The sequence below is a fragment of the Epinephelus fuscoguttatus genome, linkage group LG14 (genome assembly GCF_011397635.1).
Source record: "Epinephelus fuscoguttatus linkage group LG14, E.fuscoguttatus.final_Chr_v1".
Classification (NCBI taxonomy): Eukaryota; Metazoa; Chordata; class Actinopteri; order Perciformes; family Serranidae; genus Epinephelus; species Epinephelus fuscoguttatus.
The window spans coordinates 10,767,892-10,792,839 of NC_064765.1; the positions used below are offsets into that span (position 1 = coordinate 10,767,892).

A 24,948-nucleotide genomic window follows, 5' to 3' on the forward strand; every position below is an offset into this window, starting at 1 on the left:
AATAAAAAAATAAAAAGATTTAAAAAATAATTTCAAAAAATATATAAATTTTGATTTGCAATTTTTGCTTTTGCATAAAACATGAAATAACAAAATGATTTATATTATTTCATAAAACTGCTGTGCTGATTATTAATATTTTAAAAGATTAAAAACTCAAGAGTGATGCTAAAAATGGTACTGACAATGATAATGGTAATATTTTTCAGTAAAATGAATGCAGGTTTATTGTATCAAAACTGCGGTGTAGTCCAAAATGGAGCCTTTAAAGTTAATTTAGAAATAATCTGTAATTTTTCTTTATAATTTGAAAATAATGTATGAATAATTTTTATTTGATAAGAATTCTAAATAATTTATACATTTAATTAGTTAATAATTTAATTTAAAAATAAACTATGAAGTTAATTTATTGATTTTTATTTATTTTTTATACTTTTGATCTCTTTCAGTCTCTTGTTTTGCAGTTATGAAGGGATTAGTTGAAGTTTTACGTAATTTTATATGGAAACATTATATATTAATATTTAGTTTGAGTTTTATATTGATATAATTATTATTTGAATTGTTATATTAACTAATATATATTGTAACTGGACTCATTACAATTTATGATTACAATTTATTATTTATTATCATTATTTTATTTGATCATTTAGGAATATTTGGGGAGAATATCTCATCTCGAAAATGTAAAAAAATATCGGTACTTTATTTTGTACTTTAATTACGTAATACAATATATAATACATTCTACAAGTAGTATAACTTGTGTATTTTGCGTTGAATAATTAAACTGATACTTACACTAAAATATAATAGATATGAACTAAAATGTAGAATGATTCAAAGGAGGTAGTGTTTCTAATTTTACAATAGTTTAAATATTTGTGGCACAGGTAGGAAGACTGGATAGCTGTAGCCACCGGAAGTGTGCACTAGAGCTTTCATTTTGAAATGAAAGCACATTTCCTGTTTCAGTTCAGCCGTTTAACGTCATTGAGGAAATACTCACCGTGAGAACCTCAGTCGACCTCGCGGTGTGAGGACTGAGATTTACAGACAGTCAGGAGCTGTTTGACTGTCAGCTGTCGGTGTTTCCAGGTCTCACACACACTTCTGTGTGTGTCGGTAATGTCACCGTCTCAACTTCCGTCCTGAATAACTGGAGACAAATTTAAGAATGGACCCGTACGTTGATCTTCAGCAAACAGGTTGGTGGCTTTTATAACAGTGTAATACATGGCTGTCAATGGATTAACTGTTTTCATTCATTATTAGTGTTATACATCCGAATTAATGCTTAACTGTCATTTTAATGCGATTAATTCTGCCTTTACATTCACTATTGCCTCATCTCATTATCCTGCTTTTCTCTGTTCCTTTACTTTTGTTTATTTTCGTTATTTCACAACAGATAACAGCACTCCAGCTGAATCAACAGTTCCTCCTCCGAGGATGACAAGACAGCAGACACTCACTTTAATATCAATGGCTTCTGTCAACTTCAGTTCAATGATCTGCTACTCAATATTAGGCCCATTTTTCCCAAATGAGGTAAGCCACAACAAGCCCAGTACAAGGGACATGACAACTGTGGGGCTGGGATAATCAACTTGCTATGCCTGGGGGGCACTTGTGCTAAATGACAGGAGGCAAGGGGCTCAATGCAGCAGCAGCAGCACTGGTCAGGTGTGTGTAAGGGTCTTTATAGGAATTGAGAACATTCAGGGTATAGACCTGACTTCTGTCGGGGGGTCAGGGGTATCCTTCCCTGGCGTTTTATGCACTCTGGCACTGTATTTACCTTAAAAGTACAAAAAATATCCCAATTTGAATCAACTTATTTTCACTGTGCCACCCAGCAACCTGCCAGGGCCAGATTTGACCAGTATCACTGGTTTAGGGGTTTAGATACTACTTTAAGCACCTTCTAAAACGTATAATAGGCTAATTATTAAATCAAGACCATGTGGCTGAATGAAGAATTAATACATTCTTCCTCTTTCAAATGAAAACTTAAATTTCATAAAAGATAAAACATGTCTTTACTCAATGCAGCAAACTCAGGGATGTTGCTGGTGCAGCCTTACCTTGTCTGTTATGATCAGTGTTATGGCTAATGTTTATTCCATTTAATGCAGTGGCTAAGAAAGTTTTCATATCTTTCTTATCTTAATGTTAGCACACATATTTTGTCATTTTATTCTATTTTTGAGGTGTCTTTTTTACCGTCATGCCGTGAAACAGTGAAAATTAGCCTCATTAAAACCACAATAAACTGACAAGTTAACAAATAACTGAACTGAAATTGTGTCCTGTAACTCTGTCTTGTGATCACACTAGCTGCTTGTCAGCAAATTTACATAGGTTAACTTTAATGGTTTATAAATGAAAGGAAATCTCATTAGCTGGTGTTTAGACCTTCTATTTGGTAACAGTGCAGTCACAACTGTTCACAAACTGCAAATAAACTTCTCATTAATTCTCCATAAATGTTATTTTGTTCCAGTATTTCTGCAGCACTTTTCCAGAAACTAATATGGTCTATATCACCAAAGGGATTTTCCACAAACTGGCAACTCAAAAGTTGTTCTTATTTAAACTGCCAACAACCCTTTTTAAAGGGAGCCATTTTAAAAAAGTGAAAACAGGCATTTTACAGCAGTGATTGTAACTGGCCTTAGCATTTTTATATTTTGTCTAATGTGAACCAGAGTTAGTTTCAGTTGCTCGAAGCTGTGAGCACATGCAAATGACACAAGTGATGTGTGACATTAAACAGCAGAAGTAAGACAAAATCAAACAGGAACAGTGTACTGAGTCAAGACAGTGTACAGCAGCAAGGCAACATGCCTTCATAGACAACAGTGGTACATGACATATGCTTCACAAAAGAACGCACATAATTATCTATCTATCTATCTATCTATCTATCTATCTATCTATCTATCTATCTATCATACTGAGGGAGTACAAGCTTTCACTTTAGGTTATTTGCTCAGCATCTGCACAGGCCTCTTTTAGTAACAGAAAATACTCAGATCAATGTTTTGAGACAGTTGCTAACAAAATTAATGATAACAAAAAGGCAACACTGACATACAGAGTATAATCTTTGGGATTTTGTAGATACTAAAGATACAATACAGTGATGTTTGGATTTTTGAGACAAATTATATATATTTTTTTATCTGTAATGCAATACTGGGCAAAGTTCTGGCCTATCTCTGCTTCCTTCTGTGTGTCAGCTCTGGTACTTAGTGGGTTTCAACAGATCTGGGGAAAACTGTATTATTTTACTCTGCAGCTTGGACATGGAACAATCTTAAAAAAGATCTAAAATTAGAAACGTAAATCCATCGAGGAATATAAGGGCATCATAAAGAATGTGGTGACAGAGACATGTGCTTGTTTTTCCTGAGAGGCCACTATGTTTGAATAGTTGTTGTTTTATTGTGGACTTCTGTATTATATGTTGTATTTGTTGCGTTTTAAATGTGTTTTGATTGGCTGCTACCTCGGCCAGGTCTCTCTTGTAAAAGAGATGGGACTTCCTGGTTAAATAAGAAATAAAAAATTGGCAAGAGAGGGAATAATATTTTAGTACGGATTGTTTTTGTGAATTGGGACTGGACGACATGGAGAAAATGAAATATCACGATATGTTTGACCAAATACCTCAAACACCAACTATAATACTGTAATGCAGCGTCTAAAACCAGGAAAAGACAACATTCATGATATTACGATATCCAAAAGCCCTATTGTGAATATTTACAAAGACAGATCTTTAATGCAGGGCTGCTGGTAAATGATGTGATACATCAGCTGAGAGATGCTATCGTTGTAACTCTGTTGTTTCAGTAAAGCACATGTGCAATAATCCATTTGATGCTACAGACAGATGGTTTTCTTCATCTGAAGAAGAGTGTAAGCGTGTGATACCTGGGATGTCGGTCTGCCTTCTGTAAATAGAGCACATAATGTACTGTTAATTTGTGGACGTCATTGTACAGCTCCTACATTTAGATCAGACAGCTATCACTAATTCCCTTTAACGTCTCAGTAGCAGTGTTGTCTGAGAGGAATGAATGAGTAACCATGTGCTAACCATCAGAAAGCCTCCCTGAAGGCCACTGAATGACTCTGTTATACTCGCTGGTCTCAGGTAAACTCAGCTGATGCCATGTGTGATAACTGCTATGCAAAAGGTTAGAGCACAGTGGAGCAATAGATATGATAAGGCGCTGACCAATCATCATTAACTTATAGGAGCAGTTCTTTGATATGTGCATTTATATTTGTCATCTGATATCTCAATATATTTTCCATTTATTTGTGTTACTTTATATTACACGTCCTTATATATCACTTTTGTTGCTTATATGGTGTGAAATAAATTCCTCAGACCAATAAATAAATACACTGATGCATGTTTCTACGCAGGCAGTGAAGAAAGGAGCCAGTCAAACTGTCATTGGTCTCATATTTGGCTGCTACGCTGTCTGCAATTTAATTGGCTCGTTGATACTAGGAAAATATGTAAGTACAGTGTATGGCTCTGCTTTATATCAGTATGTGAAGTGTGATTTGTTTCCCAGATGTACAGTGATTTACAACCTCTTTCTCCTTCAGATTGTCCAAATTGGTGCAAAATTCATGCTTATTATGGGGCTTTTTGTGTCGTCAGCGTGCACCATCATGTTTGGGTAAGTGTCAATTATAATGATTGCCACAGGAACATATTAACGTGCAGTTGTAAATCATATATTAAAGTAATTGTAACATATTTTAGCAGTTATTAAGAGCTTTTGAAAGCACTACGGGAGCAACTGAGTTAAAGTTAGAGCAGGAATGGTCACAAAAAAACCTGTGTGCACAATTGAAGGTATTATATGTAACATTCAAAGCATGCACATCCAGACACTCAGCACGAGGACAAAAGCTCATGAGTGTCATGCTGCGGCACTATAGCAAATTGACACTGAAATAAATTGTTTATTGTGTTTAATGAATTCATTTGAGTTTATTTGCAGTCAAATCCACAAACACTGTCCTCCTGCTGTAGATACTAGAGCACCACATGTGTATTAACCTGCAGGTAACAATAATTAGAGCATTTGCACCATGTTTGTTTGCTTAAAACTGAAGTGACTAGCCGTTATAGGAAGTTATTTAGCCTTTTTAAAAAGGTGAAACACATTTCTGACCCCTTTTTACAGACTTAGATATTTAGAAGGAATGATTGGAATTAGGGCAGAGAGCCACGAACGGGGTGGGAAAGTATTGAGAGACAGATTAACGCAGACATTGTTCGCCTTCTGACAGTGAAAAAATATTTATTATATCACTGCAAGGTCACAAAATGATCCTGTCATATAGCTAAGTATTGTATTTGCAGTGTACATGCAAATTTGGATTTTAGTCAGTCTGCATTTAAATCTTCATATTGTGTTTCCTGCCTGGCATTCATTTGTTTTGCTTTCATTCCTTGCAGGTTACTCAACCGGGTTCCTGCAGGCCCCGCCTTCATTACCCTGTGCTTTGTAGTGAGGTCCGTCGATGCCATAGGCTTTGCTGCAGCGATGACCTCCTCCTTTGCCATGACAGCAAAAATATTCCCAAACAATGTGGCGACTGTTTTGGTGAGTGCAGACAACCCTTGTGCAACTGGTATGTTGTTTAGTCATTAGCGTCACGAGAATAACAAAAAAAGCATTATGGCCAGGGTTGTTTTGTGTCTCCCATTTCTCCCAGTGTCATGGAAATAATAAATAGCTTCTGGCACATGTCGTAATGGTCCTTATGCTGACAAAATGCATATTTTAATGTGCGTCAATTTTCTCTCTTTAGGGTAGTTTGGAGATTTTCACAGGGCTTGGTCTCATTCTGGGGCCGCCGGTCGGAGGGTGGTTCTACCAGTCATTTGGATATGAAGTCCCTTTTATGCTTCTTGGATGTTTACTATTGATTATGGTTCCTTTCAACATCTACGTCTTGCCAAACATTGGTAGTAGTTTGCAGTTTCAGCTCATTATTTGTACATTTTCAATCATTTCAGTGTTTTTTGTTTCTCAGATTGTAACTGTGAGCTGTGTTTTGTGCTTGTGTCTGCTCAGAGTCAGACCCGTCGAAGGATTCGTTCTTTCGACTTCTCACCAAAGTGAAAATCGTCCTGATGTGCTATGTGATCTTCACTCTTAGTTCAGGTCTGGGCTTCTTGGATGCCACGTTGTCCCTGTTTGCTATGGAGACGGTACATTTCCTTTCTTCTCCTAAAGTTTGCTGTAGAAAGAAAGTTTATCGTGCTTCATGTTAATAAGTTTCCCCTCTCTGGTGTGTCTAGTTTGGTCTCTCATCTGGCTACGTGGGACTCACCATGCTCGGTTTGTCGTTACCTTACTGCCTGGCATCACCGCTGTTGGGGTATATTACTGACAAATATCCCGTGAGTATTAATGTAAATGTGGCTAATTCTTTCAGAACTTTAGATTTATCATGTTGGACTAATTCCCTTGTGTGTGTTGGTGTTCATCAGTCCACCAGGCCTTGGTTCATGGTAACAGGAGGCGCTGCCACAGCAGCTGGCTTCTGCCTGCTTGGTCCCGCCCCTTTCCTTTACATACCAAGGTGAGCATGTGGCAAAGATGGAAAGTAACAAAGACCCTCTGCTTTAAAGGAGTAGCCACATATTTCAGTGCTGTGATATTTCTACTTTTACTTAATATAAAAGGTTTGAGTGCTTCCTCCAACACTAGTGGATAATGTGTTGCATCAAGACTATTCTTATATGTTCACAGTACTATCTTTTTTTGTGTTTGTGTGTGTATGTTTACATGTGTAGTCAGCTGTGGTTGCTGATCGTCATGCTTGGTGTAATTGGGTTTTCTCTGGGTATGTCTGCAATCCCCACGTTCCCTGAGATCATCAAATGTGCATAGTGAGTACTAAATTCATGACCTGCAGGTTTTTATCAGGGTGAGACAATCCACATTATTTTATTTTCTTCTTTGTAGTGAACAAGGATATGAAGAGGGGCTAAGCACTCTCGGGATGGTGTCCGGACTGTTTGGGGCATTTTGGTCCTTGGGGTGAGTCCTACTGACATCCTACAATCAACACCCAAAAGCTATTTGCTGTTCAGTAGCTTGAATCTATTGTTACACTGGTTGGTATTTATTTCTAGGAGTGTATCTTTGTTCCCAGGGTTCAAAGTTCCCTAGTTCAATATTCAGTGAACACACATTAACCCGCCCATTGTTTTTGGGTCAGATTTCACCAATAGCACCAATCATGTCCACGTCATGGTCACTCTCTAGTCCTAAAATAGCTTTTGTTTGCTCTTGCATTTCATTTGTCAAGATATCATTGAAGACAGCGTACAGCCATAAACATAGTTTAGAACATAGAACTTAGGACCTGAAATGCAAACACAGTCAGGAAACAGGGAATGATAAAAGGCAGTTTAGTGTAGTTTGATTACACACTAAACTAAAAGCAGATTAGCTGAGGGCAGAGCAGTCCAGAGGGAATGAGACTGGACATGGCAGGTTATGGTTGAGGCTGGCGTGGTGAACCTGATACCCAGAACAGAGTGTGAACTGTACAAAAAGTACAAAAAGACAAAGTGTCCAAAAGACTAGAGGTTGACCTTGATGTCTGGACCACAAAGGAGACTGAACGATCTGGCAGAGTCTGGATGTCTGAGCCAGGGTTTTACACTGCAGTGGCTTGATTGTAGATGTGGCTCAGGTGTGCAGGTTCAGCAGCTGTTGGAGGGTTAGCAGCAAGAGGGAACCAGAAGGCCAAACACACAGAGACAGACTGAAAACAAACATTAGACACATAACAACTGAAAATTAGTTTAAAATTTGTTACAGAGTCCTCAAGCAGAGCCTGTTTACGTATTTGTTAACTGCATCACTTCGTTTGCATCACTACATTTTCTGTCAAACTAATTTGGTCATGGATTTGCAGAGTGTGAATGAAAAATACTCCACTTGTATGATCATTTTGCTTCAGGAAAGTATGAATTTTATATTTTAGAAAACAGAATATGTTCAATAGTCTAGAAACACAAATATATGTCCATACTCTTTTGCTTTTCCCATACTTTCCATAGACCTGGAAATGACTAAAATCAAATTCCATATTTTTCCATACTGTGTAGGAACCCTGGAGTCATGATAAGCAAATACAGAGCTGGGGAACATCTTTTTCAGGTTCCCATTATGTGCTGTATGTAGCTGGGGAATATTTTAATGTTGTAATAATGGAAATTTGTTCTCTTTTAAAGGATGTTTTATGGCCCAATAGTGGGCGGTATTATTACGCAACATCTGAACTTTGAGTGGGCGGCTGCAGTCCAAGGAGGCTTGGCGTTTTTGGGCGTAAGTATCAGTTTGTGCAGTGTTGGGGTATGTGGATGACGATCCATGAAGCCATGAAAACTGACTTTTGATCTCACTTACTGGCATATTAGCCTTCATACTGTCTTGTGATTTGAAAGATCCCGCATTACTGTTCATGACCATATCATAAAGAATAAATTATGAGTCACTCATGCATTAGGGACAATAAACACATGACTGTTTTACAGAGACAGCATGAGCTTTATTTGCGTGGCATTTCTTTAAAGAGTGAGAAAAATGTGATTCCAAGCCCGGTAATCTTTCAGGCATTAAACACATTAGGAAGATTGATAGCGAAGGAAACGTGCGATTTTCTTTTTGGAGCAGTTACACACATGAAACTCAACAACCTCTCTGTCCTCAGGCCTTTCTCCTTGCTCTGCATTACCTGTGTCAGCGCCCACAACAAAGGTAATCATTAACCTTAAATGACAATAATAAGATTTATGTCACGTATTTAGATGCCTCATATTTTTCCAAGAATGTGAGGTGTAACACTCACTTTTATGTTTGATGTATAGCATTCGAGAAGACAGTCAACAAACAGATGAAAGCACTCCTCTCCTGACTGAGTGAAGCTCTCGGCGACACGTGGAGGACACCATAGTGAACAACACATTGTCTTAATGCTTCATCAGCTTCCAAGTTGCACAGATTGTTTATTGTCATTATTAATTGCTTTTTAACATTTTTAAATTATACATTTTTGGTGTTGCGGAGACTGCAGCCTGAAAACAAAGCGGTACACTGTATTACTGGCTCAACGTCTGTACATTTTTAATAGAATTTTAATAGTTTCATATACTGTAGTGCATTATGATGAATGAATGTAATATGAGTGAATATAGTCGACCACCGGTAAGTTCACAGCACAAACTAAATGTGCCTTTTGTTCTGAAGCTCTGCTGTATTAATAATCTTAGTTTTGACCTGGTCATGACCCGGATTTCATGTTGGAGTTACACACGTACCGGACCACAGTCGTGGCAACACAAAGCAAGTAAGCATGTTATAACATGATCTGTGAAGTGGTATGTTATTAGGCTGGGCAATGTGTTGATATCATGATGATTTGAGACTATGTATTGTCTTAGATTTTGGATATCATGATATCATAAGTGTAATTTTCTTTTTCTTTTCCTTCTCATTTACCAGGCTGTTCTGTTCTAAAAATCTAGTGTGAATATTTTGTAAAAGCACTAATAGTCAGCCCTACAATATCGATATCGAGGTATCTGGTAAAAATATAGGGTTATTTGATTTTTTATATCACCTAGGCCTTTGATATGTTACAGGTCATTGTGAACCTCTCATTACCTTCAGTATAATTTGATATAACAGGGAGCATTGTGTCACATTTTACTGCAGTTAGTGATTTTATATGTTGAGCCTTAATTTCTGATTGAACAATATGTAAGATTTTTGCATTTATTTGAATATAAACAGTAAATATCTACATTAAAAAACATTGGTGTCTTTATTCTCTCGATCCATTCCATCAGGCACTGCATAGCATCCTGCTCATATTTTATTTGACGGACTTAACTTGGAAAAGTTACCCAATGGTCCACTGAAACATTAGCTGTACTATAAAATGCATATCAAGTGTGTCACACAATAAACCACCTCTTGATCCAAGAATCTTAAAATGAAAAGACATGTACAAAAGTTGAAGATGAAATCATTACATGCTGATGCTAATGGACACTACACATTCATGTTCTATTAATAAAGATCTCCATTTGACTTGAATTCTTCAAAATGATAGCAACTTGAATTAGATTTTTAACATTTTGCAATATGCTGAGTATTGTAATAAGATATTGCGATTTATAACCTTAAGGAAAACTTTGTCAATGTCTGTTTTATGTAATAAGATCAACTTTGATCAATTTTAGTATTCTAAAAGGCTATTACTTTAATGTGTTAAACAATTATTATTTATATTATTTACAAATGTTAAATATCAAAAGTGTGACTTAACATGATTTATAGAAAGACAAACACTTGCAAAAGAATAATCTGTATTATTATATAACTGAAGAAGTGGCATATACAAAATATGTCAATCTCTTACAGGCTAAGAAAATAAAACTACAATATTACATTTTGTTTTCTACATAATCTGTAAACATGCAACATGTGCAATAGTGAAAATATGCTTACATCAATAAATACGTAAAACTAGAATTCCTAGAATCGCTCAATTCTTTAAGCATTCATTATCAAAGTTTTACATGTCATTGATCGATCTGTATTAAATACAATACAAAACATACTGACTGAATATAAAAAGACAAAGCAGTAAAAATACAACACAGCTGCAGGGTCATTAATACAAAAATGCTTTTTACATGAAACAGAATAAAGGTGAAAGCACTCGAGTTGAAAACAATCATGTGTCTGGCTCGAAGGCACCATTAGTCCGGCCCGTTGGCCTCTTTGGGAGAGGTCTGTCTGCTGACCGGCCTCTCCTCCTGGTGCTCATCGACACCGGAGCATCTGCATCTGAAAATGTGGCCTGAGACGAAGGTGCAGGGACTCCTGACTTTTTCACCTTCTTTTTCCTTCTAGCTCTGCAATAAAACCATCATTCCAATCAGTGTTCATTATTTAACTATAACACAACATGTCAGTGATAAACCCGTGTTGTCTTGCTTTTGTTTAAGAGAAGAACTACTTGGAGCCTTGTGCAGTGTTCAGTAAAACCACGACCCTGTGAATGGAGTCGTGAGGATTAAAGCTCAGTGAGCCACTCACCTGGCATCAGTCAGCTCAGGCTCGGTGTCAGAAAGGGTCGGCTCAGAAAGAAACCTAAGTTCCCCAGAAGAACTAATTGCAGCAGACACCTTGGAAAAGTTGGGAAGGAGAAACGATAAAATGACAGGAAAAGCCACACAGAAACTGGAATACAGACCACCACCACCATGTATTCTTTTATGCACTAAAAAGAAGACATTAAAGTGATACTTCTCCCAAAATCTTCTAAAAGTTCTGTGTGTGACATTTAAAACATTACTATAGCAGTAAACTTGTATTTGCTATGTAAAGATATAGTGAAGTAATGGCGTCCTTAGCAGAATGAAGTCACACATTCACTCCCTGTGTGTGTTGTACTCTGAGCTTCTCTGTTCTTTGTTGTGGAAAGCAAGTCTGGCTAGTTCATTGCTGCCACTTTGCACTGTGCTTATATGGCGATTACCACTGCTATCTGGGTGGTGGGGGTGTGGAAACATAGTGCTCACCCTCCAGTTCCTGCCTGGTTGACAATGTTACTGTTTATGGAGTTAGCAGCGTTAGATGCTAGCTACCGGCTAAGCCACTTCCATTTTGAGAGTCCTGTCCAAGCTCATACGCTGTGAATTTCACACAGAGTCTTTAAAGTCTCTCTCACTCACCCACTATAGGTATATTAGTGGCTAGTTTCAACAAAATATAAGCACGTAGACTGTTTCCTGTAGGGATGCACATTACTGGATTCTTTACCGATATCCAACATGCCAATACCTAACAACTCATTTGGCTGATAACCGATACCGTTATCATTTTATCCACTTTTTTCCCTGCCTAATTTCAGTGATCATCAAGTCTCTTCTGTAGTAGAGTTACATCATATTATGCATGCATACTCTAATCATGATGGCCCACCAACAGATGGAGACATGAAATACAGTACTTTTCAATGTATGTAATATTTTCATTGTGCAAATTGAGAAAAAGCATGTTGGCGGATCCTGATATTTTATTTTGAAGCAGATATTGGCTGATACCGATGACGTGCCCATATTATCATGCATCCCTGGTTTCCAGCTGAGCATGGAAGCCGTATTTGTCACATACTGAGCATTTACATGTTTTTATAGATGATACAATACTTTGTCATTCAAAGTTGTCAGCATCAAAATCCCTGTGCTCAGGAAGTCATCAGGAGGCACATGGTTTTGGGTGACAATCATCACCACGTAAACAAAAATAATGGGATTAAAAAAGATGAAAGAAGGGTCTACAATAATGCTAAAAGCTCTGAGGCTGTACTTTGGCACAGCGGTGCTTTGACCTAAATGCCTTGAGAGAATGTGGCCAACCACTTCTTGTTAAATGTTGTCACATCTGCAGTATAAAGACGGTGTCTGAAGCATAAAAGAAAGATTGAGGTGAAGTATCACTTTACCAAACAGAAAAATAGGCACCACAGACACAAGAGAAAGGAGACCTGCATATGGAGTGCAAGACATGTACACCCTCTGTTACAGCCACACCTTGTTTCACCTTTAGCCCATAACATTACAGATGAAAGAAGACATGATTCAGATCATGGACAGATGCTTTATATGTTGTTGATTGAACTGTTATTTATGGTATGTCTGTCTGTCTTTTAAATGTGAGGACTACAGATGGAAATTAGCTTCTAGCTAAATCCGGCATATTTACATGACGTCATGTATTTGTACTGATTGTTCATTAATATGCACGGTCCTTTTCAAATAAACAAATAAAGTAAAGTATGCTGCTCTATTACTCTCTCTCCTTACCCTGGTTGGTGTTGATCTCTCAACAGTCCCCTCAGACAAGGCTGCATGTGCCTCTACAGACTGAGTCACCTCTTCACTGAAATCCCCTGCAACATAAAACAACTCAGCATCTTGCATCACATGTGGAAATGTTCATATGCATTGTTTATTAGGCGTCTGTCACAAGAAATTATAATTCACTTACTCTGATCTGCCACATAAGAAGCAAGGAAATATCCCTGCTGCCCGTTGGCCAGACGCCCAAACCACCAGTTGTCATTGTCTTTGTACAGCACTTGGATGACATCACCGCGGCGTATAGTCAGCTCATCAGACCGATTAGCTCTGTAGTCATAGAGCGAGACGACCTGGGGGAGAAACGCAGAGTTGGAGGGGTTAAATATGAGAGGGGGAAGGTTTCATGTGACTGAGCTCGTGGCTACAGTGGATACTTACTACTTGTTGAACAGGGGCAGAATCTGTTTCCTGGATGCCTGAAGAAATGTGGTCGGGAAGGCTCTGATGGATAGAAAGAGATTAATGTTAATCCTGCTGCAGCAGTTTAAGTGGATATATGATATTTGATGGACCAGGACAGTCATGTTCACGTCACAAAAAGTATTAGATAAAGAAATAAACTTAAAAAACAGCCTTACTGTCTGTAGCCTGAAAGATGAAGCTCCTTTTAGACGCTGACCGACTGGACTGAACCCACCTGAAATAACAAGAACAAAAAAAAGCAGGCATAAATACTTCATCGTAGACTGTAACACAATCCAGTGACTTGTGCTCACTTACGGACACAAGTGAAAATCACAAGAGGCCCATCACTGTCTCTGTGCATGGTGTACATGCTTCAGGAGACTCTAAACAACAACGCTGGAAGCCTTTGGTCTTGGTCACCACATGCTACATTTTGTGCAGCAATAATCTTGAAAAATATTTGACCTCACAATTCACAGAGCGGCAGCAAAGTCATTCATTGGTTAAAGACAAATAACAGTGTGATTAACTGGACAAGCCACTCACGGTTTTGGGCGCTCAGAGCCGCCTGGGGGATTAGCTGCTCCGCTAGAGGACCAGAGAGCTGCAGCTTGGAGTGTGGCGACAGGAGAGACGGAGGCGGCAACGAAGCATTTAATCCCGTCTGAAAGGAAAAGGCTGGACTTGAGTGGTCTGGCAATTTATTTCATTTCAAAATAGACCTACTTTAATAACTACTTTCTATTTCATGGAGACCTGCTTTGGCCTCCTGAGGCAATTTTCCCAGTCAGTGGTTAATTTCATGTGCAGAGGTCATTTAAAGGGATAGTTCAGTTTATTTGAAGTGGGGTTATATGAGGTACTTATTCATAGTCAGTGTATTACCTACAGTATATGGTGGTCGGCATGCCTCCAGTTGCTGGTCTGCCGCTGCCTAAATCACTTAGTTTGTTTGTGTTATTGTGTGACTTAGATGTTGTAAAGGATGAGTTCAGATTCACCAAAGTCACAGAATTACACAAACTAACCAGTAGAGGCAGTGGCAGACCAGCAACTCCACGTTCTACAAGGTAAAATTACTGTTTTTGTCAATGGAGTCTGGTGGCTTTGAAGAAAGCACAGATAATAGCTTCAGTTCCTCATCAGATACTGCTGACAGTAAGGTAAAGCAGTGAAAATATTCTACATACAGCATACACTTAAACTGATACATTTTTGCTGCTTCCTCCAGTGTAGTGACCGAAAGAATGAGATTGCAGATACAAGCAGCCAAAATGAGTTTCCTCTGTGGGGTGGCTGGGCTCAGCCTAAGAGATAGGGTAAGGAGCTCAAACATCCAGAGGGAGCTTGAAGTAGAGCTACTACTCCTTCGACTCAAAAGGGGTCAGTTGAGGTGGTTCGGACATCTGATCACGATCCTCCTGGGCGCCTCCTGTTGGAGGTGTTCCAGGCACGTCCCACTGGTAGGAGGCCCCGGGCAGACCCAGAACACGCTGGAGGGATTACATATCTCATCTGGCCTGGGAATGCCTCGGGGTCCCCCAGGAGGAGCTGGAAAGCGTTAGTGGGGAGAGGGACGTCTGGGGTGCTTTGCTTGGCCTGCTGGCCCTGCAAACCGGCCCCGAATGAGCAGATGAAAATGGATGAATGGATAGATAATTCCTCCAGCCACGGAAGTACACTGCGTAGCTTCTGTGGTTGTACTCTTGCCTGCTTATGCAAAGTGGGTGCATGCCAATGTCCTACTGTACATAATAAATTAACTATGGATAAGAACCTCATACAGCCCCATAAAAGTGTGCGGCAGTGTATTTTTCTGCAGTGACTCAGCCCTCTGCCTCGAGTTTCTTGTTTTCTGTGTTCAGGACATTTATGGGTGTGTAACGCCACAACACTCAGGTGAGGTTGGGGCTTTATAAAAAGGTTACTCCTAGGTGCCAGACCATAAGCAACAGACACAGTGCCACAAAAACGCAATATAGCAAGGCAAAATGCCAAATGAGAGTAGATCTGGGGTTGGCTTTTACTTTCACCGCTGGATGCAAACAGTAACAGTTAGGTTGGTAACAGTAACCGACAATCCTGCTGAGTATACCTTTAAAGTCAAGAAATAAAATTAACCAAATACAATACATAATGGCAGCCAGCAGGATTATCTGGATAACAAACGACCCAGAGGAAATGCAATACACTACTAAAAAGCCGTGCTAATCAAGATGTGAGTTTATCATAAACATACACACTCTATGACTTTATAGACTTATTTCTGTGGGGTATCTCCTTTCCCAGCACTTGAGAGAAAACCCAAGAACAAGCATGTTTAGACAGAGGTTCCAGAGAACAACATCAAGGTTGGCATAAAGGGCTCGACCTGTTACATCAACATAAATGAGCTCAACAAAGACCATGTATACAAGGGTGTGTTTACAAAGGATCAAAAACTCACTGTGACAGAGTCAGTTGTGAAACTCCTCCCTGAGTGAGTAATGCTCATTTTGTCTGCAAACCAAACACACAAGAGCAGAATATTTTATATGTAAATAAAAGGACAGCAGCACTGTTGCATAACAGGTTAATCGAGATGTAACTCAGCACAACACATTCATCATATTAAACTTTTCAACAGTTAAAATGTGAAACACATACAGCACCTTGCTCATACATGTATCCAGAAGCTGAAGATCTCTGATGTGGATCCTAAAAATGATTTGAAAAAGTGAGTTTTAATGCACATATAATTTCTGTGTTTCTGAATATACCTATTTCAAAGTAATGGAGGATGAGCATTTACAAGCACTGAATCCAGTTGCTCCTTAACACACTGCATTTTCAATGCTAGTCTTGTTGCTTGGGCAAACTGATCAATGGTTGCAGCGGCAGATGTGTCCTGCAGTGCTGGGGTGTCAGGTGTGTTTCTGATGGTTTTGGTGTCTGTAGAAGATAATCTGCTCGCAGCTTTTATGGTGTGCGCCTCCAGCTGGGAAACTGTGTGATATAGCAGGACATAGTCTCAGTTTAGTATGTATTTCAGTGCTTGAATGTATCAACTGACTCAAATGGCTCAGCTGACTTTAATAACATTCAGATGTGAAAACAAAGTGAGCACAGTTGAGAGATTCTGGGGCTGCATCCACAGAAAAAAAGGTACTTGTCAGGTGTTTTCACAAACCTTTGCGATCATACAGGTATACATGGACAGGCTGGAACTGACCGAAGGCACTGAAAGCAACCATGTTTTCGTGAGGGTGGAACGCCACGCCATGGAGAGCAGTGGAATAACAAAGCTCAGAGTAGACGGCAACTTGGTCACCTGAGGAGACAGAATGGCTGTCAGCTGGAGCCCCTGTGTACAATACTGTCAAAACTGTTGAGGAAAAAAATGCATGATTCTTACCTGTGTCTGTATTCCACACATAAGCCATCCCATCCTCACTACCAGAGAAGATGAAGTTCCCGCATGGCGTGAAAGTGCTGTAGATCCTCTCTCTGTAGTTTGTGGCTCCGGTGTACTTCTTTACAGCCAGGCTGAAAGACACAGATACATTGTTGAAAAGATATAAATGATATCTTAAAGAAACAGGTCCCTCTAAAATCCAAAATACATTTCTCTTACCAGTAACACTATTTATTAATCTAGACTGTTTTGGTGTGAGCCTGTAATTCATGAGTAGATGCACACTTCCTTCTGAAACAGCTCACAAGAAGGTCTGTGGATTTCTGGAAAGAGACATTGCTGTGGAGTTTTTAAAGTATTTTTTGACGCTTTGAGCACCACAAGCCGAGTGTCATCTAGTTCCATTATATTGGAGAGAAGGCAGACATTTCTATAGCTGATATCTCCAACACTCTGCAACTCACACAAAAACGATCTAAACTGATAAATAACTCTACAGGTAAGAAGAAAAATATGTATTTTCTTTCTGGGTGAACTGTTACTTCATATAAGACAGCTAATTTTGTCTGTATTATAGTTATGAATGGTGACATTATTTGTTTTAACAGCTCTAAAAATGTTTTCATATGTTCCATGTAACCCAGAAATTATGTGTAACTGAGATACAGCGATAACTCAGGCTACAAAATCTAATTTTAACAGCCGCTCTGTGCTGTCAACTTCATGAAAGTGAAGTGAAGTGAAATGAGTCGCTAATACTGGTGCTTTACAAGAGCAAATACATTAAGTTAATGGCATTACTCAGTGTGAGTTATCATCTACTCACAGAGGCTAAGGTCTGCCCCCTCTCTCCAGTCATAAAAACCACAAAACCAGTAGACACTAAAAAGCAGAACACAGGTCACTGTTTCCTGTAATTACAAGTGGTAGTGTTTAAATTTTATCTTTACATTCTCAAGTCCATCATTCTCAGGACGCTGTCTTTGGCATGGATGAGCAGGCACCGCCCGTTCGGATGGAGCTGCAGCATGGTGACAGGGATGCCGCCGAGGTCAATCTCATCAATTTTCTGCCAAGAAAAAACACGCAGAGTTTCATATTTCTTTCCATTTTTGTTTCTACTACACAAGCAGACCACCATCCGACAGATCTTAAGTATACTGTATGATATGTACATGTAGCTCAAACATCAGAATATCATCTCACGCACCTTTTCTATACACCAGCGATGACACGGCTGATGCCGCCTGCTGTCGGTTACTGTAGTTTTCCACACAAGGATGAGGCCTGTATTGTCTGCAGAGAACATTCTCCTTCCTAATTACAACAAATACAATAAAAAAAGATGTCAGCTATAAGAGTGCACAAGTAAAATAACCTGCATTCACATGACAAAAGAAGCCAAGCTTCGTTTTTCTTAAACAGAGCACCACAAATACTAAATTAAGTACCCCTCAAAAATGTACTGAAATGCACACATGCATGCCCACATACACACTGAAACTTTCTGGTGGTTTCAAGAGGGGTCTCTGTGTTAGAGTGAAGGCAGCAGCAGCTTATGGTAAAAGAGAAAAGCTTTAGTATAAACAAAGTATTTTTTCTTTTAAATGAGCTTGAATGAGTATAGGGGATCTCTTAAGTCCTCTGAGGTGGTCAGAGAGTAGCTTCCCCATTCTTTGAATTCATCTTAAAAAAATACTGAAGCCAGGACATGATGTAAAATAAACCTGTGTGAAGCTTTATATCATTTAGAATTTCTTATGTGTACATTCAGTGGATCCTCTCTAGTTTATAACTGAGCTCTGTTGTATGTGACACTTTTTTATTAACACAATAACATTCACCTGAGGTGAATAATTCATTCTTATCTCATACAGGGTAGTAGTTGGCACTGGGCCTATCTCAGCATACACTGGGTGAGAGGTACACAACACGGACAGGTTGCCAGTTTAAGAGAGGAGTTTAGGCACACTATGAACACACAATACCTTCAGAGTCAAAACAAATTGAGTTGATGAAACTGTTGTGACCCTCGAGCTCCTGCAGCAGCTGGCCATTCACTTCATCCACATCGACCCTCCACACTCGTAGCAGAGAGTCGTAGCCCCCGCTCACCACCAGGTTCTGGGCCGTGGGGTGGTACTGAGCACAGTACACAAAGGAGGGATGAGGGAGCACCTTCTGGGCCGACTGCTGAAGCCTCTCCACGTTCCACTCTCTGAGGGACGAGAGCAAGAAAATACGAATAATGAAACAATCTTTAAATGATACTCTTCAGACGATCACCAGTACAGCCCAAAACATGCTGTGTCACTGGGAACATAAAGACACTTGCTACGAGGAGTACTTACTCCCCCTAGAGGCGCTTTGAAAAACAGCTATTACAGCAACTGAGTCACCAGCAGCAACACCTCACTGTGACACCAATGCTGTCTCAATTTGGATACTTCTGTTCATACATTTCCTTTTAAATACACTGTGTACATTATGTGCCTACTTGTGTAATGCATTCATTTTGACAAGGTAGTGTTGTCTAATATCGAACATGGCTGTTGTGCACTTACCGGAAATGGCAGTCCCAACATTTGAGTATTTGAACATGACTGTCACCTGCCAAAGCATCTGTCAGCTTGTTCACTGGCGCAACTGCAACCGCTGCAGTGTCCTCAACCGCCATTTTCAAAAGTTTAGTGGTCGCTCCCCCCCCCAGCCAACATAGCAACCTTTGAGGGTAAGGAGTGTCCAGCCTTTCATACGTAACTTTATGACCCCTATGAGTACAAAACCTGGGTACTTACAGTGCACTGCCTGTGCCCTACTTGTCAGTATGAACCCACTTATGCACACAAAAAGCAAGTGTAACAACAGAAGACTGTGAACTGAGACACAGCACAACTCTTTCCTTCATTTCTGATCAGTTTGATCTATTTTTTTTAATCCAACAAACAGAAATTTACCTGACAGTTCCATCAGAGGAGGCAGACAGGAGGCTCCGATCATCTCTGGACCAGCAGAGATCATAGACTATTTTGAGATGGCCGATGAACTCAGCCAACACCTTGCCAGAGGGAATCTCATACACTGTAACAGTAAATGAGTGAGTCTTATGTATATATTTTTAACATTTTTCTTTTTCATGCTAGGAAGTTGTAGAATCTTGCTATAATCTCGAGAGCTGTTCATGACTACTGTGAATAAACATTGAGTTAATTAGCCGGAGATTTCTGCTGAGGTGTGAAGAGAAGCATCAGCAGGAGGAGTTTTACACAGACGAGGTGTTGCTTACCTATCACAGGGAAAGCATCTCTGTCAGCACAAGCTGTAGCCAGTATTGTCCCAGCGTGAGAGAAGAGGACTGCGAAGCAGCCCATCTTACCACCACGGAAAACCTGCATGGACTTGTTAGGTATCCTGCAGACCTTGAGAGTAAACATGAAACATGTGAGTGATGTTTTTGTTATCCATTCTGCGCTGATGCTGTGAACACTATCACCCCCATACATCATGATGCATTATATTTAAACAATACACAGGACTGTTTTAATTCTTATTTTGAAATAATAAAGATATTATTTCGACATCTGTTCTATCAAATAATAATTCCTAATTCCACCAACCTGGCCAGGCAGCCTGCTCCATCTCAAGGGTGGTGGCTTGCTGTGTAGAGGCTGCATCAGGCTTCTCTTGTTGACCTCATTCTGCAGTTCACTGTAGGAGGTGCTGCCCCTCTCCTCCTGCAGGGCCATCATGGACCGAATACAGGGGTCCACCTGCAGAACAAAAACCAAACATCTACAGTATCACTAATATGAAAACCATTTGCATATCTGCATACCTGTAGTTGAATCATAAGACAGAAGTATTCATTACAAAGATGTAATAGAAAAGCAGCATCTAACTTACATGCTCCGGAAGTTTAATGCCTTTCACTGTAACATAAAGGGTGGATGCGTATTTGTTTCGGGGGTACTTCCTCCACCACTCAACCACCTCTATTGTTTTAGGTTGTCTCTTTGCCCGAGGGGGAGGACAGAAGAGCTGAAGCCGAAGTTTACTGTCGATATTCAGCACGCTGTTTGTACCAACGAGCTAAAGGATACAGAGAAAAATTGGGAGATATGTTTAAAAAACAAACAAACAACAACTCAAAACAAATTCAGACTGGTCTTTTCTTTCTAACTTTCTACCTTAAGGAATGCCCATGCAATCTTTCTGAATCCTCGCTCATGCTTGTCAACATCAACGTTGGCTCTGGCTTCTTCCATGGTTATGAAGTCCAGGATCTTTACAAAACATTTAGATAAAAATCAGTTATTGACAGCTACACTGAAATTGGCCAAACATGATTAAATGTAGTGTCTCTTACTTCAAAAAGGAGTACAACTCTGGGGCTGTCATCATTTTGTTCAACAAAGTAACCAAAGCGTTCATTGAAGATGATCTGTTCTCGCCACTCAGGGATGATTGATTTGTTCTTCTTGAAGTCAAAAGGTTGAGTCATGATGGGGATAATGTGGTCAACATTCTCTTGCTCATAAAATGAGGAGACGGGTCGATGACTATAAAAAACAAGACAAAGGACAACAACGTTTCACCGATACATACAAATACTGAAATTGAAGCAATACGCTTTGGGTGTCTGCAGTAAACAGAGTGGCAGACACTTAAACGTGAAGTTGCTGAAGTACTTTTCAAGGTAAATTTTAACCAAATTTGATAACGATTTTTGGCTGAAACATCTTAATCTTATTCATGCACTGCAGAAAATTATAAAGGTAGCATATATGTTGTCCTGTGCTGGGGTAGATTTTATGTAGGAATACAGTTATTAAAGTTAGTATGATTAATCTACATTTTGCAACAGGCAAGTTTAAGATAAAAAGTCAGTATGAGGTTCAGTGTTAAGTTTAAAGATTTGTAAAATCAGATGTGAACTTTTATGTTCCATCCATCCATCTGTGCATCCACTTTCAACCGCATATTTGAAGCCAGGTCACAGAGCACCCCAGACGTCCCTCTCCTCAGCAACACTCTCCAGCTCCTCCTGAGGGACCCCGAGGTGTTCCCAGGCCAGACAAGATAGCAATCCCTCCAGCATGTTCTGGGTCTGCCCCGGGGCCTCCTACCAATGGGACATACCCCGAAACACCTCCAATGGGAGGCGCCCAGGAGGCATCCTAATCAGATGCCCGAACCACCTCAACTGACCCCTTTGACGCGAAGGAGCATATTTAAAAGCTTAACTCATTTTGCCAAATAGAAATTAAAGGATGAGTGAATGAAATTAGATAAAAATGTTTGTGGCATTAAGACCTCATGACTTCAAATTTTAGACTACAACTACATAATGACCTTTATGCCTAATATTTATGAAATTGAATTTAAGACAATTTAACACAGAACTGTGGTAATATGTGTGTCTGAGAGTGTCCATTCTCACCAGTCTTCTTTCTTCACATACTGTCCAGTGTTTTCATCGATAACATGTATCTTCACCATGGGGTGAGAGATCAGCAGGTCTGTTTTGAGGCGATCTGTCCTGTGGATGTACACTCCCAGTACAAGGCTGTCATCAAATGTTGGTTTCTGTGGTACTTCTGCCTCTGTATCACTCTCTTCTTTGACAACTGAAAAATGAGAAATTAAAAACATGAAATCCATCAATATTGTACAGACTTTGTATTGGAAATTTGTAAATGATTTCCTGACAATAGTGAAGTTACCATGTTTTTTCTTCTTCTTTTTCTTCTTTCCCTTAGATTCTGCTTCATTGTCCACATCAGCATCCTGGTCGGCATCTTCATCTTCATCCCTAGTGAGCCAAAAAGTATTAAGCCTAATTATTAAATGTAAAAAAAAAAAAACCAACAACAAAAAACCCAACAATAAATCAATATCATACTAGTAGATATACACACCCTACTTCCGACTGTGTGATTACAGATTTCAGCTTTTTCTTCTTCTTCTTTCCAACGTCATTATTTAGGGGAACGGTTTGGGAGACAACACTATCACCTGAACTCTTGGTGCTTTTCTTCTTTGAAGTCCTCTCCTCCTCCTGTGCTATCTGCTGCTGGTATTCATGCAGCAGCTTGTCCTCTGCGTCCTCCACCTGACTCTCTGCCTTGGCCTCTGTGTCTCCTTTGCTTTTCCCCCTCTTACTTTTTCGCTTTGGTTCTTTTCCACCACCTACGTCATCTGGCTCCAAAGCAATCTCAGACTTGGAAGCATCTGTATCATTCTGGATGTAACTAGTGTCCTCAGGTGGGAGGGAGGGAAGCTCCCTTTTACTTTTCTTCTTGCCTTTAGGTGTTGGAGCCTCCTCTTGGTTTTTACTGTTGTTGATGTTAATCTTTTCTGCCGTTTCCTTCTCCCTTCGTTTATTTTTTGTGTAGCGAGGGCTGCCCTGTGCAGGATCGTATGTGTTCTGGAGGATGGTCTCATCTTCTTCTGTGTCCTTCTCAAGGTTCAAATTCTTTTTTAGATTTTGAAGCTAAATAAAACAGGGAGAAGGGAGAGCAGGGAAATGTCATTATATATTAACGTTAATCTTTTTTCCTTCAATAAGATGTTGAACATTTCAACTGGTCTGCATTACTCTGCAGGGTATTTTGAGGGAAGGAGATTAAGTAAACAAACCAGATGTATTTATTTTTAACACATACCACAATGGTCTCCTGAACTTCAGCGCTTTTCTTCTTCGACTTTTTCTTCTCTGAATCAGAGTATTTCTTGAAGACTTCATTGAATCTTTCCCGGGTCCTTGCCCGAACTTCACTTTCACCTGTAAAAAGGTTACACCATCATTATCGTGGGCAGAGAATGCATGACAAGATAAGTTAATGCGATGTTATTAAAGCAGTGTGTGTTGCTGTGGTAAATTTACTACTACTACTTACTGCTGTACTTCAGTTCAGTTTTGAGACACTTGTACTTTTCCTTAAGTATTTCCATTTCACTTCTACTCGATCAGATTTCCAATTTACAAAAGTGTTTTTAATTGATTATGTTTATTTCCATACATACAAAACATGATCAACATATACATTAAACTAGCCAACAGTGTGATAACTACTTTAAATTTGTTGCCCCTCGCTCAGCTACAACCTTAAAATGCTTAATTGCTTACACTACTATGATATATAAGAATCTGAAAGGAGGTATTATGCATTATAACAACTTTTACTTTTGATACTTTTGATTACTGTTGCGTAATTGATGGATGAAAATATATCTTCTACTGCTAATGTGTTGAGAGGAAAGCAAACTCACCTGCTGGCATCCTCAGACACCGTTATGTCTCTCATTCTGAATGCAGGAGGGCAGTAATCCAGGGAGGAAGGCTTTCATCCTGTAACGTTATATTCAAAACAGGGATAACGTTAACCTTGCACACAAAATCTCTGCTAAATTAGTTTAGCAATTACAATGAAAAAATAGGGACAAACCCACATTGTGTTTTCTCTGGCATGTGCTTACATGAGGCTAAAAACAATCGTAGGAAAAGCAACATCTGAGAGACGCTAACAGTTAGCTGCTAAGTAACGCTAGCTTGCTAAGTGCTAACGTTAGCTAGGCATTGTTGACTTGCTATGTTTGTTCCAGTCCGATTTAGCTCCTTAAACAAACAGTCTAAGCCTCAAATTAATAAACAACAACAAAACAAAGTCCACATGAATACATTTTAAAAAGCTGGACAGGAGTTAGTTACAGATAACTGCGTGTATCGACCCTGCAGTGATTCTCCTGTCCTCCAACTTCACCAGCGACGCTGCGACGGTTTCCAAGTCAACCACAACAGGGCTGAGCGGGAGGGCGGAGCGTAGCGACCATGTTCGTGACGTAGAGGAAACAACAACGAATTCACCAATGATATTTCAGGATATTTACGTTACGTAACATCAGTCTCTCAAGCGTAACCATGGAAATAACATAAAATATCATTAACTAACCGTGTGAAATGTGAATAACTATAATAATAATAATAATAATAATAATAATAATAATAATAATAATAATGCATTTTATTTTTTTTTTTACAATTAGAACACAAAAACTCTCCTAAGAGAGACAAAACAAAATATATTTAATATATTTATGTGGGGGCAGATTGCTGGTTTCTGTCTTTTTGTTGTGAAGTCGCACG

At 39.3% G+C, this 24,948-nt stretch overlaps 2 protein-coding genes across 6 annotated transcripts; one reads left to right on the plus strand and one right to left on the minus strand.

Moving 5' to 3' along the window:
• The first annotated feature begins 980 nt into the window (after positions 1-980).
• On the plus strand, positions 981-9,816 carry slc18b1 (solute carrier family 18 member B1). The gene is made up of 14 exons (XM_049595536.1): positions 981-1,214; positions 1,418-1,557; positions 4,450-4,545; positions 4,639-4,712; positions 5,501-5,648; positions 5,857-6,013; positions 6,123-6,259; positions 6,350-6,451; positions 6,542-6,633; positions 6,848-6,943; positions 7,020-7,094; positions 8,300-8,393; positions 8,779-8,825; positions 8,936-9,816. The coding sequence occupies exons 1-14, from the start codon at positions 1,184-1,186 to the stop codon at positions 8,988-8,990; spliced, it is 1,344 nt and encodes a 447-aa protein (XP_049451493.1). The 5' UTR covers positions 981-1,183; the 3' UTR covers positions 8,991-9,816.
• A 676-nt stretch (positions 9,817-10,492) lies between these two features.
• On the minus strand, positions 10,493-24,640 carry ahi1 (Abelson helper integration site 1). Of its 5 annotated transcripts, none has more exons than XM_049595531.1 (27): positions 24,514-24,640; positions 24,075-24,153; positions 23,468-23,586; positions 22,721-23,295; positions 22,526-22,614; positions 22,243-22,429; positions 21,169-21,361; positions 20,990-21,085; positions 20,706-20,891; positions 20,420-20,572; positions 20,089-20,221; positions 19,760-19,883; positions 18,791-19,020; positions 18,013-18,119; positions 17,753-17,871; positions 16,803-16,933; positions 16,578-16,718; positions 16,200-16,393; positions 16,060-16,105; positions 15,855-15,907; positions 13,955-14,072; positions 13,582-13,640; positions 13,382-13,444; positions 13,131-13,293; positions 12,947-13,032; positions 11,175-11,263; positions 10,493-10,990 (listed from the first exon to the last, which is right to left on the minus strand). In XM_049595531.1, the coding sequence occupies exons 2-27, from the start codon at positions 24,082-24,084 to the stop codon at positions 10,810-10,812; spliced, it is 3,645 nt and encodes a 1,214-aa protein (XP_049451488.1). In that variant the 5' UTR covers positions 24,085-24,153; positions 24,514-24,640; the 3' UTR covers positions 10,493-10,809. The 5 variants fall into 5 exon arrangements, with proteins under 5 accessions (XP_049451488.1, XP_049451489.1, XP_049451492.1 ...); XM_049595532.1 differs by having other exon boundaries at positions 24,534-24,608; XM_049595535.1 differs by having other exon boundaries at positions 24,484-24,590.
• Positions 24,641-24,948: the final 308 nt, after the last annotated feature.